The sequence below is a fragment of the Phaethon lepturus genome, unplaced genomic scaffold, assembly GCF_000687285.1.
Source record: "Phaethon lepturus isolate BGI_N335 unplaced genomic scaffold, ASM68728v1 scaffold30798, whole genome shotgun sequence".
Lineage (NCBI taxonomy): Eukaryota > Metazoa > Chordata > Aves > Phaethontiformes > Phaethontidae > Phaethon > Phaethon lepturus.
This window is the reverse complement of record NW_010558815.1, coordinates 33,605-54,368: the sequence shown is the minus strand read 5'-3', so window position 1 is coordinate 54,368 and position 20,764 is coordinate 33,605. Positions and strand designations below refer to the sequence as shown.

The 20,764-nt window shown below is 44.6% G+C and overlaps 2 protein-coding genes across 2 annotated transcripts in view; one reads left to right on the top strand and one right to left on the bottom strand.

The window, feature by feature from the left end:
- The first annotated feature begins 5,443 nt into the window (after window positions 1-5,443).
- On the top strand, window positions 5,444-10,788 carry KIAA1147 (KIAA1147 ortholog). The gene is made up of 8 exons (XM_010293179.1): window positions 5,444-5,538; window positions 6,624-6,782; window positions 7,481-7,634; window positions 7,899-8,037; window positions 8,504-8,635; window positions 8,826-8,976; window positions 9,445-9,513; window positions 10,593-10,788. Exons 1-8 carry the CDS (start codon window positions 5,444-5,446, stop codon window positions 10,786-10,788), a joined length of 1,095 nt encoding a protein of 364 aa, XP_010291481.1.
- Window positions 10,789-17,151: 6,363 nt separating this feature from the next.
- The window catches only part of AGK (acylglycerol kinase), a gene marked incomplete at its 5' end in the record, with an annotated part of 27,932 nt that continues 24,319 nt past the window's right edge, over window positions 17,152-20,764 (bottom strand). The window contains 2 exons of the mRNA XM_010293180.1: window positions 17,152-17,610; window positions 19,372-19,456. Of these exons, the coding sequence (XP_010291482.1) occupies window positions 17,476-17,610; window positions 19,372-19,456 (220 nt within the window). The remainder of the gene's footprint in view (window positions 17,611-19,371; window positions 19,457-20,764) is intronic.

Genomic DNA, 20,764 nt, shown 5'->3' with positions numbered 1-20,764 from the left:
GGGCCTCGGCGCTGCCGGGGGCGCACCAACCTGTTAGCAGCAGCATTTGGAGAGCATCCTTCCGCCTGGGTGGTGTGGCGGAGACCTGCTGCAGCTGGCGGGGATGGACGGGGGTTTTGGCAGGGGGGATGGCAGGTGTAAATCTGGCAGGCACGCAGGGCACGATCCCCAGCAGCAGCTCAGTTGTGCATTTCTTGGTGACCTGTGTGTTTGGAGGATGGTCTCTGGTGGGATCTCTGGGACTCTCAGTGCTGCGATCGAGGAGGGCAGAGGCAAGGGAATGGATTTTCCACCTTTTACTGCCATATCCATCTCCCTTGGCACTGTCGGAGTTTGGTGTTGTATCGCTTCTTTTACTGACTCAGATTTCAAGTCTGCATATCAGAATCTCAGAAAACATCTTAACTTTGATTTCTGAGTCGTGCTGTTCCAGCGGGATCCACGAAAGGGGATGGTATCACACAGATAGAAAGTTAGCACCCTCCTTGCCTCTGTTAACACAGGTACTGTGCTTAGGGGTCTGATGTCCCGAGACAGATCGTTGGGCCTTTCGGCTGCCCAGCACCAACTTGGAGTGCAAAGGGGGACAGCTGAAAGTCTTGGTATGATCAGAAAGTTTAGGAAGTAGCTTGGGAGATGCAGGAGCCCATTTGCCTCCAGATCTGGGAGTGAGCTCTGCTTTCCTCTGTAGACAGACGCTTTCTCAGCAAATGCATAGCAAAAATACAAGAGACAGGAAAGAGCTCTGTAAAGCACGGTGAGGTTCTTCAGTAGAAGGGGGAGGTAACTGCCATCATACTCACAAGAGAGCCCCAATAGTGAAGACTGAATCCCCGTCTTGAACTGAAAATCTCAAGGAAGTAGTGAAGAGAACAGAGCCCCAAGTGCGGTGCGCTGTCAGAAACACACACAGCCAGACAGCATGGCCGCTGTGTCCTGAAACACTAAAGGGCTTTCAAGAAGTTACCCATTTCATACTGCACCAGAGAGAGGTGTATGTGGTCTGGAGGTCACAGGCTCTTGGCTCACCAAAATCCAAAATGAGGTTGGATGTCATCTTTCCAGGAGGAGGTGGAAAGGGGAGGTGTTTCTCTTAAGTATCCAAAACATGGAAGAGTCCCGGCGACAGCAGCAACAGCAGGTTGTCTTCCAATTTGTCTTTCAATCTGAGAGCATATGCCTTCTACAAAATGGTGAGATTTTCTTGGTTGGCAGAAAGCTGAGCTTTCTCAGGAGTTTGTCTGAACCAGCTGTTGCTTTGAATGAAGTCCAGGGAAAGTTGGGAAACAGCTCTTCTCACATCTGATGTGCACTTAATGCTGGGTGTCATCAGCCTTGGCATAGTTTGTCAAGTCCAGGAAGATTCAGCCTCCCACTGCTACTCAGCGCTTATGCTGAATGTAAGGAGTATGATAGGACCATGGGGAACACATCAGCAAATGTCAGCTTCACAGGTGGAAGGCAAAGTGCCCTATGGAGGATGTGGACTCATAAAAAAAGATCTTGAAGCCACAGTGGTGTGGACTTGCTACGGTCAGAAAGAGGAAATGGGAAATCCTGGGTCAACCACATCAGATGGCATGAAGGACTTCTGTAATGTTTGTAAGGGTCCTTGTGTGTGACTTAAAGGACATCATCCACTCAGTGTCTGAGCTGGAGACCTGCTTGATCCTGCTTAAGAAAAGCACAGTAGACCTCCTTTGGTAGCTTGCTCAGGTATCTGGAAGGCAGCATTTCTGATGGTGGCTGGGAGGGTAGTTATGCCAGGTCATGTCTACTCAAATACAGGTGAGCAGTTGGGTGAGAGGTGTTTTGCTGTAGAAGGAGGAGGTGGTGACTATGCTAATAAAGAATGCAACAGTTTTCCTCCTAAATCTAGAAGGGCTCAGTGTATTTAGGAGTTTCATGTGATGGGTTCACAAAGGTAGTTTATGGGGTTGCCAGGCCACTGTTACAATTCCGGTGTTCCTGGACTCTGTTGATGCTCATGTGAGTGGCCAAACATAGGATCCAGAGGCAGCTTCTAAATCAGTGGTGTTCTCCCCACCTCCAGCATGGTGAACCTTATGGCACGTGAGAAGTAGCTCTTTTCACTGCTATTACAAAGATGGCTCTTGAATTAATGCAGAAAGTGAACTGTAAATTAAGTGCAGAATGGTGGCAGCCTGGGAGCCAACCATGCCATCTGCTCGCTGCTCCCTGCCCTTTGGCAGTCCCCTCCTTCAGGGAGCCATGAGTTGGGAATGCTCTGACACTTCAAAAAGCGTAAGCATGGGGTCCGTGCAAACACTGCCCCTTAGAGCACAGTCACAAGGGCCTTTAACGAGGCTGCTGAATTGCCTAGTGAGGGACTTCCCTTGGGCAGGTAAGTAACAGAAGACCCAAGACTGTCTTGGGAAGCAATGAGGATACATCTGGAAGGTGTGACCTGCTTGGCATTAGGCTCGAGCACATGTGCTTTCCGAGACTTGTCTTGGGTAAAGTGAGCAAAAGAAAATAGAAAATAAATTTTTGCTTTGGGAGGGAGATAAAGAAAGATGAAGCAAAGTTCATGGCCCCATCAACTCTGTCAGAATAGTAGAAAGGCAGCTGAACCTTCTACCCCTTTTTCTGTGGTGGAGATGATGGTAGTCAACCTTGTGGAGGTCCCACAGTCTGTTGGCTTAAAGGGTGATGTGAATAATGGAGGGAGACAAAGAGAGAAGAGAGGGAAGAAATCCATTTTGCAGCAGTGAACACGCAAATATTCTCTTTTTCTGTCCCACATTTCTTCCATGCAGGAAACAGCCAGTGTGACGGCTAGGTCACACTTTGTGCTTCTCGTGTCCTGGCACAACATGGTAGCATTGTATGGCTGGGGACCCTAAAGGTCTTGGTAAACATCTAATGGTGAGGAGGGCCAGGTGGTTACTACCAAATGCTAGTGCCGTCATCATTTCTGTAAGGATATGAAAATCCAGGGGAGAGAAAATACAAGAGAAAGAGGAAGAACATCCTTAACTTGGAGAGTTAACATCCTTAAAATGGAGAGTGCTGGTTCTGACTTGGCCTGGAAGATAGCTCCCAAGAGATCTCCAGATCTGCAGATTTGAGTTTTGGCAAAACCTCTCACCTGCTTTCTAACGCGGGGTGACTTTCACTTGGAAAGCTTGCCGTGCGCACGAGAGCTGCTTTCTGTGTGGGGAAGGGCAGTGCTTCCTGTGTTTCTGCAACATTGCTCCCTCCTCCGGCTCCTTGGGCAGGCTGGCAGCCGCCATTCCGTTTGGCTGCCAGCCGCTATCACGTCTGGGTGAAGTCTCTCCTTTGTTTGCTCTGCTGTTTCGCCAGACGAACTTTCTTAATTTTTTTTTTTTAATCTCGGTGTTTGTTCTCTGACTGCCACGTCGCCCGTACGTTCATAGGGCAAGGTGGCGTGAGGAACGGCCAGGAGCGCAGGTGGGGGTTGCTTGTGTCAGCTCTCAGCGACAGATCCCAGAACAAAAATAGCTGCGCGATATGCCAGTTGGTTCTGTGGTTACACGTCGGGTAAGGGTCTGTTTCAAGGAGCCTTTTCCTTACTTACTGCAGCAGAACCGCCATTGTTTGGGCCGTGTCCGCTTCAACACCTCTATAGGGGGTATTATACCTGACATAGCGTTTTGTGACTAAACTGAACAAAGTCAGACAGTTTCCTCTGCTCGATGGTGCTCTTACATATTGATCTGTTAATCTATAGGTAATGACCAATAAGTGATTCTCTGCGATACAAGACTTAAAAGTGGATCTGGCCTTAACCACAATTTTGTGGTTAAAAGGCAACAGTCTGAAGAGCTGACTTTCTCACTCTTTCAAGGGCGGGTCTTGTGCCTTTAAAAAGAAAACCAAACACACACAAAAACCCCAAACAACAAAAGTCAACATCTATATATAATATGCAAAACCTACAGGGGACCACGCAGGCCGACATGGTGTCACCGGCTTTCTCTGCCAGCCTTTCACACGGCTCAGAGGCGAAGATGCTTTACAGCAGAGCTCTGTGGTTTTGCGTGTGATCACACAGAGCTGTGCTTGGGGTCACGAGGCTGCCACTGCTCCCCAGCCAGCCCGGCTCTGCGGGAGAGGTCTGCTTGTGGACTAGAAGTGGTTAGTTGGATGCAAAACTTCTCCTGTTTGGGAGACCCTGTTGGGTTTTTTTTTAAGTCCTTGCCAGGCAGGTTTGGGAGAGGTCTGCTGAATACAGTATCTATGTGAGAAGAAAAATAGCCTATTTAAATGTCAGTAGCTAAGCCCAATTCCTGTGCGAGAGTGCATGCATGTACTTGTGCAGTATGAGTAATGACACAACAGACAGGCTTCAGAAATGAGGCCCCATATTTAAATAGCTCTAGAAGTCTCAGCTGAGCATAAGGCCCTTCCAAATGTACACTGCCCGTGTAAGCACAGCTGGGATGTGTACTCCAAAGGGCGGTGGAAGGACTGTACCAGTAGAAACCACAGTCAGCGTGCATCTGCCGTTGCATTATACTGAAGCGCGTTTGCTTGCTTTGCTGTTAAAACGAAGTCGCATTACTTCAAAGGCTGTTGCTAGGGGCAGGCTGAGGGCAAACCTGGAGCACATCTTGGTGCAGTGGGAGTGTCCAGACGAGCGGGTTAGGCTCTGAAGTGCTGGCACGGGAAAGCCCGACAAGTCCTCCTGTTTCGTCCGTGGTAAACATGCCAGCAACAGGGCATGACTTCATTAGCTTTAGGGACTTTTTGTGACTTCTCTGATACCATCTGTTCCAGAATCAGGCTCCTCAGGTGGCCTTTTCCACTGAACAACTGCATGCTTTCTGGCTGGGTTGGCAGGTGATAGATGTTTGCTAATCTTGATCTAGCTTGTAATTTATGTGCTTTTTTTATTTGGTTATTCTAGCATGCACAAACATGTTGCGGTACTCGGATCACCTCAGCCTCCATATAAAGCTTCATGTAACTCCTCCTATTCTAAACTAAGCATGAGAGATTCCAGGGAGAAGTAGTGATGGTTGGGATGCTGACTTAAGGGTTCCTGTTTGACCAGCCCTGCCAAGCATAGCCAAAGGAGGATGTTGATGGCAGTATGAGCTATCACAGAAGTCTATACTCTGGGTTCTTTCTATATTGGATACTTGTGTAGACAGCCAGAGTGGAACAGCGCTAATACTCATAAACCCACAAAATAGCACTAGCTTCAGAAACTGGTCTAAAAGTTCTGCAATATCTGGGTGTTGTGCTGCAACAAGTAACGTTTGCAAGAGATGTGTGGAGTATAGTACGTCAGCTACCAACTCTGACAATTTAGGAGCTCAGAGGTTGCATTAATGCACTGTTACTGGCATCCCAGCGATATAAAAGCAACAACTTGCTATTGCTGGTGTTTGCCCTTTAAAAATGAGTACTGTGTCCACATTTACCCAAATAAATTTGCTTCTCTGCAGGCAACATGGTAGAGTGGTGTTTACCCCAAGATATTGATTTGGAAGGTGTGGAATTTAAATCAATGGCAAGCGGGTCCCACAAAATCCAGTCAGATTTCATGTGAGTATGTCTGAGCTATATTACTTCTTCTTTCTCTTAGCTATACAACTACACCACCATCCTTTAATTCAGAACATGCAAGAAAAATACCATCTATCAGTTAAGTAATTAAGTTCCTGCATAAACGTGCTGCTGAACTGTATCTAGCTGAGCCAAAGATGCTCTTCAGATACTCTCACCATCATATCAAGTACCAGCTGGCTGTGTGGGATCTGCTGTATGATAGGTTTGGTTGTGGAGGTCAACTGGTGAATGGGGCAGGGCAGCTTCTCAGTGGTGTGCAAATTTTATTGCTTATTGGGCAAATCATACTGCACTGCCCCTATTGGGACTGTCAGCAGAAGCCTAGGGTGAAGGGAGAGAATGGCAGAACTGAAATGGGAAGGATTTTGCAGGAACTGGACTTGGAAAAAGGTTCCTAAATCTGCCAGTGCTTTTGGAACCTTTAAATGTGATAAACAGTCCTTGCTTGCTTTCTTCTCTGCTAGCTCCTTCCTTCAGTGGAAGGACGTAAGCTAGGAATTTTCTCCCTTCCCATCCTTTTACTAACCCAGTGTTGCAACGTAGCAATGCTTTGCAACGAATTGCAGTGTTGCAATTCCTTTTGGTCAGGAATAACAGTTACTTTCTCAAAGGTATGTGAATTTACCCTTGCACTCAGCTACAGTATGCTTCCCCGTGCTGGCACCCAAAATATGACTAGGTAGCTAGACACAGCTTCATGCACTGCAGACTCTTCTTCCTTGGAAGAAGGGCACTGCGCTGTCTGGGTCCTGCATCCTCTGTTGGTCTTCCTTCCAAGTTCTTTCCTTACTTGCATTCCTTGTCAGCCTGTGATGTGGCTGGCAGGGGCTTCAGTAATAGAGGCAGTGGGAACTCTTGCCTTAAATGTCCTGCCTTGTTCCTGAGAAGCCTAGGATACCCGAGGCCTGCCCTCAGCCCTTCAGATAGCAGGGTGGGATTTCAGGGGGTTCCTTAAAGAAGGAACTGCATTCTCAAATCAGTATTTTTAGTGGTCAGTTACATTTCTTTCTTCTCTTTTCCTCTTTTTAACATTAACCTTTCTGTTAAATGTTTGTCCCCAGTTATTTCCGGAAAGGGCTCTGTTTTGGCCTGGCCTGCTTTGCCAACATGCCTGTGGAGAGTGAGTTAGAGCGTGGTGCCCGCATGAAGTCCGTGGGGATTCTCTCCCCTTCCTACACCCTGCTGTATAGGTACATGCACTTCCTGGAGAACCAGGTCAGGTAAGTTCCCTTGGGAATGGGACTGGCCACTCCCTGCCTGGGAGAGGTACCATTGCATTGATGGAGAGTGGTTTTAAGGTGTGAGCGAGAATTTGGCTACAATGCTGAGCTATGATTTTCTTGAATGACAACTTCTCCAGAAAGAGTTTCAGGTTCACAGTGGGAAGGAAACAAGGAACTGATTAGCAGCAGTCTGTTCATTGCTAACAGGCTAGTCAAATGCTATCCAAACCTTACTTATTTTGTGGGGATGTAAGTGTCAAGGGGAGAGCTGAGAGGACAAGAAGTTCCTCTTTTCTCCTTCTGAAAACTGTTTTACTAAAGGCTCACAAAAGGCTTCTAAACCTATAATGGTGATCCTGGCTAGGGGTGTACTTCAGCTGTGTTGAGTGGGTCTGGCAGGAAAAACGGTGATGGTAGAAGGAAAGGCTGTTCCTACCTGAGCATATTTTAAAACAGGATCAGTCCTATGCATATATGAGCTTGCTGTCTGCTTCAGTCCTGCCCGTGTTCTCTGACTGCACTGAAGGTTGGTGTTACTCCTGATGCTTTAGCTGCCCTCCTGGATAAGACTGTGCAGCTGAGACACCCAGGGCTCCTTTGCTAGCTAGGAAAGCAGATGCTGGCTGGGGACAAGTCATTAAATAAGTAGAATCTGGGGACACTACAGATCTCCCCTTTTTCCCTTTCTTTTCCAGACACCAGCTGGAGATGCCAGGGCACTACTCCCATCTAGAGGCGTTCTATGATGACAAGAAAGGAGTTCTCCCTGACAGCAGGGGCACCCCCACCTCTCAGCAACCTGTCCACTGGCTGCCATCCATCCACAGATACATGTACCCGGAGATGAAGGTGAGGCAGGTGCTCTGAGGCTTGCAGGAATGTGCAGTGTGCTGCTGCTCCTTGCTGGTGTCTCATACTTCTTTCTTTATATAAGCAGTGACTCCAGTGCTCTGTAGGCTGCTTTAGATAAGATTTTGTTACTTGGGCTGCTACAAGCTGCAGTTCTCTGTCATTGCTGTGTGCTGGTCTTGCTCCCACATTTAGACTTAGCATCTGTGCATGTGTCCCTGTTTCACCTCTGAGCTGTTTTCTTCCCTTTCTCTCCACCTGCAGATCACACACCCTGCTGGCTGTATGTCTCAGTTCATCAAATTCTTCGGTGAGCAAATCCTTGTCCTCTGGAAGTTTGCCCTGCTGCGCAAGCGCATATTGATATTTTCACCGCCCCCAGTTGGAGTTGTCTGCTACAGAGGTATGTTTCCAGGGACACCGCAGAACTCTGGTCTAGTAGGCTGAAGTGCTGCAGAAATGCCAGTGGGTACTGAGGAGATAGACATCACGCAGATCTTCAAAATCCATTGCAACCATTCCTTATGAATACACTGCTCAGCCTGCATTTACCCATTTCCTACAAAACGCTTTTCTTCAGGCCCTTTGAGTAAGGACATACCTGGCACTGTCAAATACCGTTCCTGTCAACACAGGAAAATAGGAGCAATGAATGAATTTGTGTAATCTAGAACATGGGATTCCTATGGGACAACTGATTATTTCCTGTCCAAAACAGGATATCCCCACTTAAGTTCTGGTGTTAAGGGTGTTTCAAAGCTCTAACCATTGTCGTCACAGAAGCGTGCGGGAGCACTGGGTAAGCGGGGTGCAGAATGCCCCTGAGGGAATACTGAAAGCATCTCAGGATCTACTGCTCTTGTCCGCAGTGTACTGCTGCTGCTGCCTTGCCAATGTTTCTCTGCCTGGTCTTGGAGGAACTGTCCCAGAGTCCAAACCATTCTTCTATGTGAATGTGGCAGACATAGAAATGCTGGAGACAGAAGTATCGTACGTGGCCTGTAAGTATGATGGATTAGGCGTGATGTTTTTAACTTCAAGCTGCAAAGTGTCTTGAGACACCAGCCTGTGGCGTAAAACCGATGAGAAATAGGATGTGTATGGAATGACTAACTACGAAAGCAGGAGAGAACAGTTGGTCTGCTGGGAAAGCAACAGGCTGCTCTGAAAAATCATCTCTGATTTTGGCAGGTACAACAGAAAAGATCTTTGAGGAGAAACGTGATCTCTATGATGTCTATGTGGACAACCAGAATGTGAAGACACATCATGAGCATCTACAACCACTCCTGAAAATTAACAATGCAGACAAGGAGAAGTACCGACGACTCAATGACCAAAGGTAATAATAGACATCTGTCTGGTCCTGATAGGAGAGCAGTGCGATGTGCGTTAAAGAGGACACTGCTCCTTTGTGCTTTCCTTCTTGTCTTAGTATTTTCAAAGTTTCCCACTGCTTCAGCTCATCTCTTTGAGATTCTGGTTCCACTGTAGCTGACTGGTATGAGAGCACCTGGGCACTCCGCACACATACAATTACTCTGCCAGGGAGCTGATGGAGCAGACAGAAGGCAGGAGGAGAAGCAGAGGTTGTGACTCACCATTGGTTCAACACTGATCAGTAGCAGAACTGAAAACATAGCCTGATTTCTAGTATAAAGACTATCCTGTTGCCTCAGGTATTGGGACGACAATGTTAGTCTGGTCTCCAAGAAACAGATATGAACTTTTCAGTTGTAATCTTTGTCTTCTCATAATGCTTTGAGGTTCACTGTAGGTATATGCGTTCAATCTATCTCCCTTCTCTCAGGCAGATGTTAATGTATTCTCAAGAAGTGGGTGAGGACTGTAGCTCCTGTGAAGAGGACCTTTTCATCTTGTGAGTGACTACCTCTAATACTTAGTTGGTCACAGGTGTAGGGAGCCTCTTTCACTGATTTCATGTTGCACTATGAAACATCATGGTTAACGTAATTCCATAGTCAGCTCTCTTCCTCTAGGGCTCCAAGAACCAAACTGGCTCTTCCTCTTCAGATGGTCTTCCTTTCAATTTGAGAAGCCAAATGCAGCCATATTAGTCTCCGCTCAGGTCTCTTATGTGCTCTGAGGGAGAAGGGCATTTTAAAAACACAATTAGAAATGCAAGAATCCCCTCCCATTTTTGAAAACATAAGCAACCAAGCATGCCAGAACAGTTGGCTCAGGAAAGGACAGCATCTGTGGGAATCAGGCACTGTACCATCCTGGGGGAGGTACAGGGTGCAGATAAGAGCTGCATGTGAAGGATTGGCCCGCTGATGTGGCTGGCCTTGTACTTGGCAAACAGAGGAGCCAGAACTGGGTGTAGAGTATGAGGTATTGAATTATATGAAAACCACACCTCTACCACCTTCACTGCCGGTGGCTATTGTTCACAGTCTGCAGCAGGTGAGAAGTAATGGGCTGAAACTGTGACAGGGGAGAGCTCTGATCGTTCAGCTGCACAGATGTAGTTGGAGTTCTTTCTGAACAGCCTTGCACGTTCCTAGGAAAGCACTAGGTAAGAAGTAGCTCTCACTGCTCTGTCCTGCGCCAGTAATGGAGAATTCATTTACCCAGTGGCTTACTAGATGGATGACAACACTGTTTCCTCCTTTGCATTATGGGAGCTATAGGTCTAATGTACCCACTCGGTTACCACAGGGTACACATTAGCTGATAACGTGCCTTGCTCCTGAAGAGTGAAATGCCTATCATAAATCAGACAGACGGAAGCACTGCTGTAAACTAAAAGTTACTGCTTTGTTTATTCTGGGCCATCCAGAGGGTGGATGGAAAACTACTCCAGCGTCACCTAAGAAGGTGGGATCTACGATTAAAGGGGGTTAAATGCAGTCCTGGGGCTCTGCTGCCTGTTTGGTTAACATGCTATCTTTTGGGGGGTCCAATGCCATCAACTCAGCTGACTTTATCCTATAGGTTTTTCATGGAGCAGAACAACCGCATATTTCAGACGCTGATGGAGGTGTCGGCCAGCCAGGACAAGACACTGACAGCTGACCACGCACGAGGCATGGGCCTGGATCCCCAAGGGGATCGAAGTTTCCTTATGGACCTGCTGGAAGTGTATGGCATTGATGTTATGCTAGTCATTGACAACCCCTGCTGCACTTAAACCAAGGGCAAGAGAGATGGGGAGAAAGATCACCTTTTAAAGACTACCAGACATTGCTTAGGAGGATCACTGGAACTTGCCACAGCCACTGGACAGATCTCATTTTATTTAATAACTTTATATGGAGAGTATTTATAATTTTAAAACAAAATGTGATTTTATTTTCTCTCCCTCAGCTTCCCAATGTGTACCTCCTCTGGGGTTTTTTTGTTTGTTTTTGTCTCCCTTTCTCTTTCATTTGTGTTTTGTTTTGTTTAGACAGGACCAGTGGCACCCTTGCACCAATCCTCACTGTTGCCAGTGATAGCTAGGTTTTGGCCTAGCCTGGATACCTGAGGGATGAAGACTTCAAGAAAGCACTTTGTCTGATGGGGACCAATGTGAAATGCTGTAGCTGAGCTCTCAAGACTTGACTGGAAAACCCTCCTATCATCCCCTATTCGACTTGGGGACTGAAGAGAGCTTCAGCACAGGCTGTTAGTGGCCCAGTCTCATAAAACATCTCCTGTCCTACCATGTTTACTGGTGGGGACAGTTAAACCAATGATAAAAAACAGGACTCTCTTAAACACCCCTCACCCAACTTCTTGCAGCTGAGTTGGAATAAAGCCACCCTTCCTCATCCAATGGCAGAAGCAAGTTTGGGATAAAGGGATGCTACAGATTCTTATATGACTACTTACTGGAGTGGCACGGTTTCGCTTCCAGCATTTGAGGTGGTATGAACTGGCAAGGACTATACCTACCTATCTATCTCATAGCTGGAAAAGAGCACTATCTCTACTTAATCCCTCCTTCCTCTGGTTTTCAGTTGCATCAGACCCGCTGCTTTCGTTCAAAATCTTCAAACCAGCAAGATGGTCTCCCATTTAACAGGGACCAATGTCACTGAGCCACCTTGCAGTCGCTATGTTCTCCAGCCTCAGCTCAAGATGGTGCTGGGCAGGATTGGGTTGAATAAGTATGCTCTAACTCATGTCACTAGCCCTTTCTTTGTAGCAGATGGTACTTGTCACTCCTTTGCTTTAACAAAGCTGATTGTCTGCTGATTCTCCTTTTGTTGAGCAGCCTTCAGCACTGCCTGCCACTGTCCTTGGCTTTATGTGAGACAGAGAGCAGCATGTAACTGTTCAGCCGGGACAGCTCAGCAGGGACAGCTTTGCAGTTTGCAGAAGGTTCCCTTGGAGTTTGGTGCTCTTAACTGGCAGAGCTGCTAGAAGCAATGTCTAACAAACAGCAAGCCTTTTTTTGTCCTGAGCAAAGAAGCTGTAGAACCAGATGAAGTGTGTTTCTTATTCTTGTGCTGTGGAAAGGATAGGATTCAGTTCATGCAGCGCCAGTGGTTCCCTCCAGGAAGGCTATCCCTGTAAGGGTAATCCTTTCACTATGTTAAATCCACGAATGGTACTGTGGGTTCTGGGTGTGACGTACTGCTTTGCCCAAATTCCTTCAGCCAGCAGCACCAGCTTTAAGCTAACTGTTCTTCCTGAACTGTGGCTATAGCTAAATAGCGGCTGCTTCTAGCATAATAGACTTCAGCACCCTTGGAGCCTTTTAGCAGTCTGTAGAAATGCAAATTGTAGCTGATGTATCCTACCATTTTATAGGATGAGACAGAGCCTGAACCACCAAAGTCTCACCTGCTAATTCTTCTTAAAACCTGTGAAGCAAGTGTTCTCCCAGTAGACCCTCTGTGGATTGTCTCCCTCTGGAAGGAAGGAAGCTGGCATGTCCTGTTTTTCCTGGAAAGCTATCTGCAGCAAAGGGGTGGTTTTTCTTGCTGTGGATTCAGAGGTTTTAGTGAGGTGTGGGATGAGGGGCCTCACGAGGCTTATTGCATAGTTCATTGGTATGAGCTTCAGCATATTATGTTCCTGTGATCTGCCTGTCTCAGAGCAGTTGCTCCCTTGCCTGCTTTTTATGTTTTTGTACAGGAGAAAACAGGCTGCTACTTATATTGCCAGTTGCTCACAACTTAATCAACCTTAGAAGGTTGAGGTAAAAAAGAGAGACAGAGGAAAAAATGGGGCTGAATATCATGTAATGGAAAGACCAGTCTCTTTTCCTTATGAAGAGGCTTAGTTTTTAAATTGACACCTCTAGTACAGAAATGACCCACAATCTCCATGTTTTTTTCCAACTTCCACTGTACTTTTAACATGCTGTCTGCAGTAAAGATCCCTGAGGAAGCATAGCTGTCACTGTATTGCTGTCAATTACTTAACTTCCTTCAGATACAAAAAAAGGAACTGAAACTAGTCTCTAGCAATTCTTCCTCTCACTTTCTTAAAGGTTTGCTACATAGTTGAGCTGTGCTCAGCTGTTAATGACTTTCCATTATCTTTGATGTCAGTAGCTCTTTTGCTGAACTAAATAGGAACAGACCTTTAATTTGTCATGGAAATTTTGCAGCCTCTGTAGTCAGAGGCTTTCTAACACCCTGCATTACAGCTCTGTGTTCACAAGCTGTCAGAAGATCAGGTCTGCTAGACAGCACTGCTAGAGCCCACCAAGCAGAACCTCCTGAAATTACTATTTGTCATTTATTACACCTCTGTTTCCAGAAACTAGGTCTTCAGTGTGCTGCATAAGCATCAAAGCATGCAGATTATTGTAAAAGTAGCATCTTTTCTACTGTGCTACTTCCCAGCTGGATGGCCACAGCCTATTTTGCTCTTCCTTGTAATTTTGCTTCTCTACAGCCTCTCTTGGTAGGTGACTGCTGTAAAAATTCAGGAATTTGCCAGACAGAAAACAGAACAAAAAGACTTCTCTGTCCTAACCTTCTTTCTTTGATTCACTGCAAAAGAACCTTCTACCTGCAGTCTCCTTTTCTAACAGACACTACTTTTATTGTTGTTACATGTGAAAAATCCTTGATAAATGGCTACATAGTAAAAACAAATGGCTGCAGCTTGGGCCATGAAGGCTTGTTCAAGCAGGCGGTTTTTGTTTGGAACCAACTTTACTGAATCTTATCTTTCCGGGATAATTCAAGGTAAAACAGTTAAGTGCAGACGTTTAAAGTCCCCTCCTTGGCACTTAATAGTTGCTTTTTTGAATACTAGCAGCTGGAACGGAGACAGTTACTTGATGTATTTTGAATTAAAGGAGGGAGGAAAGCGTGGCATAAAGTAGGATATTGCTGATTACTGCAAAATCCTCTTCTCCATTTTAAGTACTTTGCCTTTACAGTGGTGCCTTGAATTTCTTTGCTGTGATGTCTCTGGTCAGTTGCTTGTGACCAGAGCCCAGGTTGAATGGTGGTTACAGTAGTCATGTATATCCTGTGCCCTGGTAGATGCAGTCTGGTATGTTCCTTTCAACACCCAAGTCATAGTACAGCCATTGTAGGTTCTCAGTTGGTACTTGCTTGAGTTTAACAGGAGAGCAAGAGCTTCATAGCTGCATCTTAACAAAAGTTGCACTGGAAATGTGATACCATGCCAGACACTTAAATCATTAAAAAGTCTTCTCACTGCAAGATTAGGCCAAGCTGCATAGAGCCAAGTACAACTAAGAACTATAATGGATACTAGGAGAAAGGCATTTTACTGAATTGGAGTTCAGATTTGTCTTCGAGACATGCCAGTATCTTCTTTTCTAGCATATATGAAGTAGGGAGTTCAATGTATGTTAGAGCTAATGTTCATGGCTGTCACAGGAGATGAGCTCACCTATATAGCATCTTTATGGGCCAAAGAAAATTCCATCACCCTTTGAAGAGAAAGTAGCTTACTGTGCAGCTGTGCTACTGTGATACTTCTTCCTTTTTAAGAACTGCCAAAGTTAATGGGCAAAAAGCTAGGAGTAGCTGTGGCCCCCTTAGTGACAGACTATGCAAGGGACAGGCACGTTTTGCTGGGAGGGGAAAGGCAGTGGTTTCTGGAATAGCAGGGCAAAAGCACTCCACCCTACTGCAAAAGTCTAGATACAAAGCATGCATACTAACGCAAATTCTCTCGTCAACAGCTATTACTTCTAAGTTATTTGCTGCCTCCTTTCTGCCCTCCCCTCCTAAAGCTAGTCATCTAGTGATTATGGAAGAAGAAAATACAAATGTCTTCTGCAAATGACTGGAACACACTGACTTAACAGAATGATACATCTGTCTAAAACAGAGGGTGCTAAATGCCTGTGAACCAGGATTTTGCCTGGTTAATGCAACATGCCGTTCGAATGGGAATGTTTAATTGTGGTTAGAATAAACAGGTGCCTTGGGCTGGTCCATTAGGTTGTTGGCCTTCCTTTTTATTTGTTAACAGTATTTTAAGCCCTTCTAGAATGGACTATAAGTTGAAGCTAGGATATGTGTGGGACCTAGGATTCTACTCCTCCTTCCCATCTTGGAGTTTATACAAAGAAAGTTGTCTTGCTGTCAGACAGAAACATGAGAACTGAGTCCTCTCCTCAACACTGTAGATAACATTACATAACATAAGTAGGGGCTGAACATGTTTTCTTCACACTTCCCCTCTGAATGTTGCAAGTCAGAGGTTTAGAACCACCTCATACTGGAAGACCTCTGAACTGTAGAGGAAGGGGAAAAGTAACTCAAGTGGTGTTTATACAAGCCACTCAACTTATGAATATACAAATATCAGCCTGTGTCTCAGATGATCCTTGGTACTTGAACATCAGAATGGCACTAGCAATCCCAATTCTGAAAGGAGCTCTTGGTTACCCTCAAACAAGGAATCACATTGCAATGGGAGCCCTGCATCTGATACTATGGAAGAGGATGAGTCGTTTTCCCTATAAAATGGTACGGATGAACCAGAAGCTAGGTCTTATCATCTCACCCCTTGCTGCAGGCTGGTTGTAGTTCTAACAGCTCTGATGTTGTTCACATCTTGCAGATGTGTGGTTGCTCCCATAGGCCTGTGGCTGTGTAGAGAAACTGCTTACTAAAAGATGGGTATTTTTAAATACAATTAAAGCTTACCTTTTTGAAATGGCTGCTGCCTTGTCCTTCCTGCCACTTGAGAAAAAAACTGCTGATTTTATTACAGAAGCATCAGCTTGAGAAAAACTCAGCTGGTGAGAACTGCCCCTGACTCTGAATGGGCCAGTGGCTGCAGAGCAATGTTCCAGGTATCTCTGTGGCAAGCAAAAAGAGCAGAGCACAGCCAGCATGTTTCTTGGACAGCGACCCAGGGGTACACTGGGCACTCTTAATTGTTGCAGATCAAAAGAAAGACAGCACAACACAGGCCCTATCACCAGCGTAACTATTAAAAAAAGCTAGCAGGCTTCTACTCACCTAGATCTTAGCCAAGAAAGGGATGAGCAGTTTGCCCCAATAGCTTAAGTAATTAGTTTCTCCACACTACAGTCAAGGGAAGGACAACATTCAGTTTGCTTCCAGCATCATGCAGAAAACCAACCCTACTTCCCCTTTCAAAGCATTTTTACTTTAGCAAAGCTTCAGCAGAGGATACTGTTGCAGCAGCATGCAGCCAGGATGCAGTCTTTAACAAAGCTGCTGGAAGTCAATTCACTAATGTCCTTATTTCAAGTACAGCAAAGAATCAACAGATGAACTTAAGACTAGATCACAGTGTAACACAGGGACTATGTACAAACAACAGTCACATTAGAAAAACAAGCATCAATTTTTTTTTTCAGTAAGCAAGGCAGAATCATCTGAACTTGTAAATTATAATAAGAAAGGCAACAGATAACCCTGCCTAAGTCAGTAATATTTCCTTTCAGCAATTAAAGCGAAGCTATAAACAAAAGCTTAGAAAAGCAGCAAAACTAATTATGGTACTGAGGCTCAAAGGGATGTAGGGATGTAGGTTGCATAAGGAGTAGTGAGCACTGTTTACATTAGAGAAGAGCAACCAGACACAATGAATAATAAAAGTTATTTGGATGCCCTTATTTGTGCTATACTACTACAGGAATAAAAAGGAATACTTACAAAAAAAGACTAATTTGGCTTGTTAGAGTGTTTCCACATGTACTTCATACAGCTTTGGGTCAATGATGACATTTTCCAATGTGCTTCTGTGTAACATACCTAAACTTGATCAAAAGAATATATTTCTACTATATTATTAACTGGAACTCTGTGCTTTTGAATCTAACAAGATGAAAAAAAACAACCATAAATAACGTACCCAGATACATATGGGGAATTTTTAAGCTTCCTCTGAAGCTTTGTATCACTGATCTCCAATTTATTTTGTGACAGAGTAGATAACCAACCACCTGTTTTAATAATGTGGCACTACATTTTATAGATTTCCTTAGCATTACTCCCCCAAAAGAAATTTTTTCCAAGATCCCAGGTTTTGTGAGTTTTATACATAGATAAAGTAGACCTAAATTCTTAAAACACAAGACAAGTGTGCTTTCATTTTACTTTAATATACAGTTGCATTAAAGCAGTAGCATCTGGCACACAGCACTCAGCCTGCAGTGCTGTAAATGGAACACTGATGACTTCTTTGGAGAAAAAAAGATGCCATCAAATTAACATGCTTTCTCAGAATTTCATCTGCATTTTTAATCCCTTTGAGACTAGCCCAATTGGCCACTTCCAATGGAAGTGCCTTGTGCCTAAAAATAGCCAAGTGGCTTATTAGTCTGGTGAGGTTAATGAAGTTAGTGAGGTCTCACATGCCTTGAAGAGACCCTAGTAACCCTGGTAAACACTGGCCCCTTTGACATGAATTCTTATTATACTGTTGCATGGAGCATCTGGTCTCTCATTCTGGGATCACAGAAGAACCGGAGTTTCCGGGGTAACAGCTTCACCTCCACAGGCATAGCTTCATACTCCTCATTATCAATGCCAAAGGATCCCTCAGTGCCCTGTGTACAGATAACAGTGCTGATCAGGGTTGAACGTCAAACATACTACTTCAGCAATGCTGTAATACCGATACCTGATTTTACTAATTCGACTACAGTCGAATACTTCGCTGAGTCTTAACCAAGATGACCCCCTCCCTGTGCCTTCCAGCCCATCTGGTCTTAACACCACAGTGAGAGCTATCCTTCACTCCACATAATATATTAAGAGACTGTTGCGTAAGATGTTACCTCACTTAGTTGCTAATTGGTGATAATTAAATGCTAGGGAGCTTTAATGACCCACATTGTTTATACTGAAGGATTCTTTGCTACTGGAACTACAATTACACACACTTAGATCTTAGGTCTGCCAGTGGTGACTCAAGCTAATCTGCAGAAGTGCCTGTTAAATAACTCCTATTAAATCCATGTTACAATCTCCTTTTGGTATTGTTTTACTATATTGATCTGAAACGTGAGATGCAAAGTAATTCATGGGTCAGGAATTACTCAGCAGTAGAATCTTCTTGAGCATTTTCTTTAACCGTGATAAAGTCACCAATGATTAAAACCATTCATCAAAATGGCAAGCTGACTTTACCTAAACAAATCTGGTGACTGCTTTGCATGTACTTGATTCAAGGTAGGGCTATGTTATGTGGATATTTAAAATAGCTCCAAGGGAATGGGTACACCAGAACAGCACAGATTAGAGAAAGCAGCATAGGTCCTGGATGTCAGAGGTACAGCAGTTCACCTGGATCAACATGTCCCGCTTCTCTGCAAAGCTGGTGAGACTCATCCAAGCTGCCTCCAGCTCCCTCATGAGAGCTTGGTCAAGGAATTAAAGAGCACTGCTTTGTACCATGCACACATACTCTGAATGTCTTGGCAGCAGCTGCAGTATGAAGAGCTCATTTTATGCCACAACCCTTACTTATGGCTCAGCTGTACTTAGCCCAGCACCCCAGAATATTCCTTTCAGAATCACAAAACTGCCATGATACAAGTTTGATGCAAGTATTAGGATGCTCACTAATCATGACATCATCATTCATGATTTTCACTTTGTAGCCACAGATTTTTTTACCTTTTGGCATGTTCTATTCTCTCTTAATAGGAAATTCTTTTGCTGAATGATAGATCATTTGAACACAGATTATCTAAGAGATTGACTTAATGTCCTTGCAAAAACAAGAAACAGTCCTTCCCCCAGGCTGCAGTAACAGCCTCTTCTTTCTAAGAGGCAACAAAAGACTAATCTAAACTACCTAGGCAGACACAGTTTTGGCTTCTTTTTAAGCCTCATCTATTCAAAGTTTCAAAACACTTCCCTATAGTGATCTGAGCCCCACTGCCTTCTGTCATTCTCCTTGGCCTCCATAAAGCTTCTAATATTTATCTTCTCTACAGCACAATCCCTTCTAGGGTAAAATGTAGACAAGGAATTCAGTCTTCAATACTAAGGAAAAAAAGCTGTGCATATCCAATGCACCTGAGTAAAAGACCCTTTACAACCACCGCTGCTGTCTACATAAAAGGTCTGCCACTATTCACTGGCAGAATGAAGTTCCCGCTCTGGCTTACAGACCACTTACTTAGGAAAAAATTCTAGTATGTGCCTCCTAGTTAGGGACTGAGTTGCTGCACTGAGAAACTGTGTCCCACTGGCAGCATAATCAACCTCCCAGACTGGGGGTAGGAGTTTCTTAATGTGCAGCATCAAATGACATAAGGAAATTAAAGTGACAGAGTTTTCCAACTCTCTCAGCTTCTCACCTCTGGAAGTTGCAAGATGCATCTGCTGGCTTGGATGCACTGACTCCCTTCAGGGCATATATGTGGATCATGCATCTTTTGACTTCTGTTCAAACCAAAACAGAGGTATGTTAAGGAGATGATTCTCTGGGAAACAGCAGTCTTTAGGGATGACATGTCATTGTGGGTTGGTAAGTCACTATGCATCTGGTAAACTTAGAGGTTATGTGTATGTACCAATATTTGTGGGTTTAACTGTGAGAAAGTAAAATACGCATTTCCTCTTCTGCTCTAGTCAATACACATAACAGTATGCACTGACAACCTCCAACCAGCTTCAGCTCTGAGGTTCACTGAATATACTTGAACATAACAGTTTTGTATATTTGAACATAGAGCAGACCTGTACAATTCCTGCAATCAATGACTACCATCTCCTCATATCCCATGCACACACATAACTTACCAGCAACCTAAAAAAACTTAGCTATAATTTCAGGTTTTTTGGCTTATCTGAACAACTAAACTATCATCTAAACATCAACCAAAACAAACCAAAAAAACCCCTCTTCTCACATCGACACCAGTCAGCATGAAGTTTCTTACTAGATGCTTTTTTGTATCATTCTTCCGAAGAAACGCCCAGAACATCATCATTTTATCCATTCAAAATAAAATACCCATTTCTGTCTCACTCTCATTTCATACTCACTCTCTTCTGGTGCCTGTGAGACTCTTATTTAAATACTGTACTCACAGAAGTGCTACTTTCCTACTTTTGTTGATGTTGAATGGGAGCACATAGAAGGCAGTTGCCTGTCTTAGAAAGCTGATGGTGCAATTTGGTCTTTTTCAAGACTTAGGGTGCTGTCCTATCACTGGATCAACTGTTAAAGAATAGCACGTTGCAATTCCTTTTCCCAACATCCGCTGCTGCGGAGTAAGCACAAGCTCTTGAGTATGCTGACCTATCTTTGGCCTCCTGACTGAAAACACACATAACCTTTTGGCTGGCCTTTGACAAAGGGTATGCCGCACTCCAGGCAGTAACTCCTCAGTTTGGGCCCCTCTCCAGACAGACAGCAACACACAAATAGCAAAGGGGACAGCAGAGAGTTACAGCATTAACATATCATAGCTCTCAAGCATGGCAGAATTATCACAGATACTCCTCTGACAGGCAATACCAGCTGTGCCCAACTTTTCTGTCTATTCTGTAGACTGCTAGGAAAGAAGAGTGTATTTAAATATTGCCCAGGAAAAGAATTCACCAAAATATGTCAGCAACTCCCTATACACCAAGCCTTCTATGCCCTGAGGAATGCAATCTTAAAATCACAGAAAATCCCAGAGAAAGAACACGAGAAGAGAGGGTTCAAACAGGAGGTGATAATCAAAGACAAAGGAAGAAAAG